The 3,485-nt window shown below is 36.7% G+C and overlaps 1 protein-coding gene across 6 annotated transcripts in view; it reads left to right on the top strand.

Moving 5' to 3' along the window:
• LOC111863959 (E3 ubiquitin-protein ligase Bre1) overlaps positions 1–3,485 on the top strand; it is a 92,176-nt gene that overhangs the window by 72,996 nt on the left and 15,695 nt on the right. For all 6 annotated transcript variants that reach the window (XM_023850840.1, XM_023850821.1, XM_023850830.1 and 3 more), the window contains one exon: positions 2,442–2,536. In XM_023850840.1, coding sequence (XP_023706608.1) covers positions 2,442–2,536 — 95 coding nt within the window. The remainder of the gene's footprint in view (positions 1–2,441; positions 2,537–3,485) is intronic.

Genomic DNA, 3,485 nt, shown 5'->3' with positions numbered 1-3,485 from the left:
GTATAATATGTTCATGAAGGGAGTTGATAGAGCTGATCAGTACTTGGCCTATTATTCTCTTCCTCAGAAAACAGTAAAGTGGACAAAGAAAGTTGCCTTGTGGCTTATAAATTGTGCCATTTTCAATTCATTTTGGTTTTCAAAAATCTAAACCCTCATTCAAAATTGAAATAAAAGGCATTTCTGCTGAATGTGGCAAAAGCCTGGGCTACAGACCGCACAGTGGCGGCAGAACCAGCGGCAGACACAGTCTTATTACTACCGGGGCCGTCTACTCCCACCCCACACAGGCCTCATTTTGACCCCCCCTGGGCAACTCTCGGGTGATATGCAGAAACATGCCCTTGCGAAAATTGTGAAGAGTGAATATTTCAAGAGGAAGCAGCCTTCTAGGCAATGCTGTGAAGGAGTAGGACTGCCTACATTTGCAAGTTTTGTGTAATGCCACTTCACAGAGGGGAATGTCTCGAGAAATATCACACCCTCAAGCACTTCTAGAAGCATTGGTAAGTGTTCTCAAAAAATTTTAGTTCATAAAATTAATCAGGAGATTTTATATTAATTTTTAAAGTGAACAGTGCACAAGTTAGGGTAGTAGGTATAAAAATGACGGTCCACAGGGTGATTTAAATATTTAAATTGCCGGTCTGCAAAGTCTTAAGCATATGGTATGTATAGTAATCACTGGGCTTTTGAAGGATTAAAGCAGGAGGTACATGTAGTATCAGTTGTGCTTTGAAGGCTTAAAGCATAAATTGCAGTTTCAAATGCCATCAAAATCTACAAAACTATTTACTGACAGTCAGCATAGCGATGCAGGTATTTTCATTTCCAGTTCTGTGTGTCCATGTTGAGATCTTATTCCCATAAGAAATATTCATCCTCAAAGAAGAGGGTGCTTACCCGCCATAAAAACGATGCCCAGAATGGTGCTAACATATGCATATAATATTGTTATAGTGACAAAATATGGAACTTCAAGATTAAATATATGTGAAAGGATATAGGTCCTGAAATAAAGCTTAGCATAATTTTGCCATGCATATAAAGTCGTAAAGATTTCAGCTAAATGGACTTCTGGAACCATTGATGGTTGGGGATGAAGATAGGTGTAATTGGATAGAAATGTGTTAAATAAATTCTGCAATTACAGATGTCACAGACCAAGTGAAGGATGGACGTTTTTGCTAGTAATTAGTAAAGTGTTTATAGTATCACAAGTTAATATTTCAATCCACATAATTAATAGATATTGTGACATGCTGCCTGAAAGCCGGACAATAAGAAGTCCATCACTGGTCAATGGCTAGAAATTGTTGCCCCAGAAATGAAAGTTTAACAGTGGGGTTTCCACCATTACAAACTAATTGTTTAAGGTAGACACATATTCCTGCATTCATTTCATAGCAGCGGGCAAAATTAACCCTTCAACAAGGTATTCCCTATTCAGTCTGAGTGCAGGTTATAAGAGTCCGATGTCAGCAAGAGACCAGCAGAGTTCGTATCTGACAAGGGACCAGTAGAGTTTGCATCTGATGAGAGTTAAGGACAGTTGAGCTCCAAGCAGAGCAGAAAACACTTCACCGAGATCAGCGGTGCAAGAATGTTGTAACATTGAGAAGAAATGTCTCAAGGGCATTATACGTGGAGTAATTGTACTTGTGAATGTCCAATAAATATTCGTTCAAATCCGAGAACCTGCACAAATTTCTTGTCGTGTTACGTAGCAAATGCGACAGTATGAACTGCAATCCATAATCAGTTTTATTTTTAGTGTAAACTCTTTTTGTTTCTTGATGCTGGGCCATCAATCTGCAACCTAGACTCCTGCCTGACATGTAACATTTTTTATTCAGTCTCCAGAAAGCTTACTTTCTCAATGCCATTTGTAAATATTGAACACACAGCACAAGTTGAATGTTGAATCTGGAGAATAGTGAACAGTGAAAAGGTCCCACAGGATTCCTGCATCTTTCTCCATTGGAAAAATTTGTCCAGCACAGTTTTGTTCTAAAGCAGAATGGGACTACAAGGTTCCAGGAATGCCATTACTTTAAACTGACAATTTTGTCTTTGAAGTATCAGGATTTTGGTCTTCTGGGATGTGATGCAGTGTTGTTTCATAGATGGATATCTGCATTTTAGAAGAACATGCTGCCTCCACTTCATGGTAGAAGGGTGACTCTTCTGGTCCAAAATGGAGTCTGCAGTTTGCTCCGAAATGTTGGCACTCTTCTGCAAAACCACATGGTGTCACATTCCAGAAGACCATAATCTTGATACTCACTGCCATGTGAACCTCAGATGCCACACATCTCTGAAGTACTACTGTCCAGTAATTGTCATGTCCATTCTAAGTCTGTCTTCATTTGCAGAGAAGTGGCCTACAGAATCTTATATGTTGGTGACCCTTTATGATTAATATCAGGTTTTATTTGCAGAGAAATACCATGCTCAGATGAAAGAGGCACAGCAGGTTGTTGCAGAAAAAACTAGTGCATTAGAAGCAGAAGCTTACAAAACAAAAAGACTTCAGGTACTGATTGTAATGCAGTAGTTTAACAGTTTTCCTTTGTAACACATTCATTCATTCATTCATTCATTCATTTCCTTTATTTTCCATATATCTGTACAGGCAAAAAACCCAAGTCCCTTTGATAATAATAGATGTATACATGTAATAAATTACGTAAGTCACACAACTAAAATAATAACAATAATAGTAAACAGACACTAGTCAAGTAAAATAGGCAATAGAAAAAAAACAAAAACAAGAAGCTTATTGCAATTGTAATTACTAAACATAATTTAAAAAGTGCATTACTATAAAAACTTAGAATTAATACAATTTCACTCAGATCACCCAAATAATTAAATACTTTCTTTATTTCATTTTCCCATAAATAAAAAAAAACATTGATACAGGACTCGTCATATACATACATACACATCCTCCACTTTCCATAAACATCTATACAGGGAACAGACCCAGGATGCGGAAATAGTCATCAAACACGTACACAAAGTAACACAAACCACACAACCAAGATCACCCACATTAACTGTCTAACACATACAACAATACGAGGCAAAAAGATAATATCCTGATTAACAGACATAAGTCACTAGTAACCACAATACAACCCCTCACATCTCCCATACTAACTATGTTAAAATGTGACATTAAGCATTCAAATTTATGTACATTTGTAATTAAAATACTCATTTAATGCATAAAAAGAGTTAGCATGTAAAAATCTTTTTAGGGCACATTCAAAGGATTTCTGGTTATTAGATAATTGTTTGAGCTCTTTAGGCAGATGATTGGAGATTTTTATACCAGAATAATATGGACCCTTTTGAACTTTAGTAAGAGAAGTACTCGGGGGAAATAGGTTAACATTCTGTCTGGTACCAATATTATGAACCTCCGTATTTCTTGTAAACAAATGCATGTTATTTATAGTGTATTGCATTAAGGAATA

The sequence above is a fragment of the Cryptotermes secundus genome, unplaced genomic scaffold (assembly GCF_002891405.2).
Source record: "Cryptotermes secundus unplaced genomic scaffold, Csec_1.0 scaffold2493, whole genome shotgun sequence".
Classification (NCBI taxonomy): domain Eukaryota; kingdom Metazoa; phylum Arthropoda; class Insecta; order Blattodea; family Kalotermitidae; genus Cryptotermes; species Cryptotermes secundus.
Note: the sequence above shows the minus strand (reverse complement) of the source record. Positions and strands in the feature narration are given on the sequence as shown.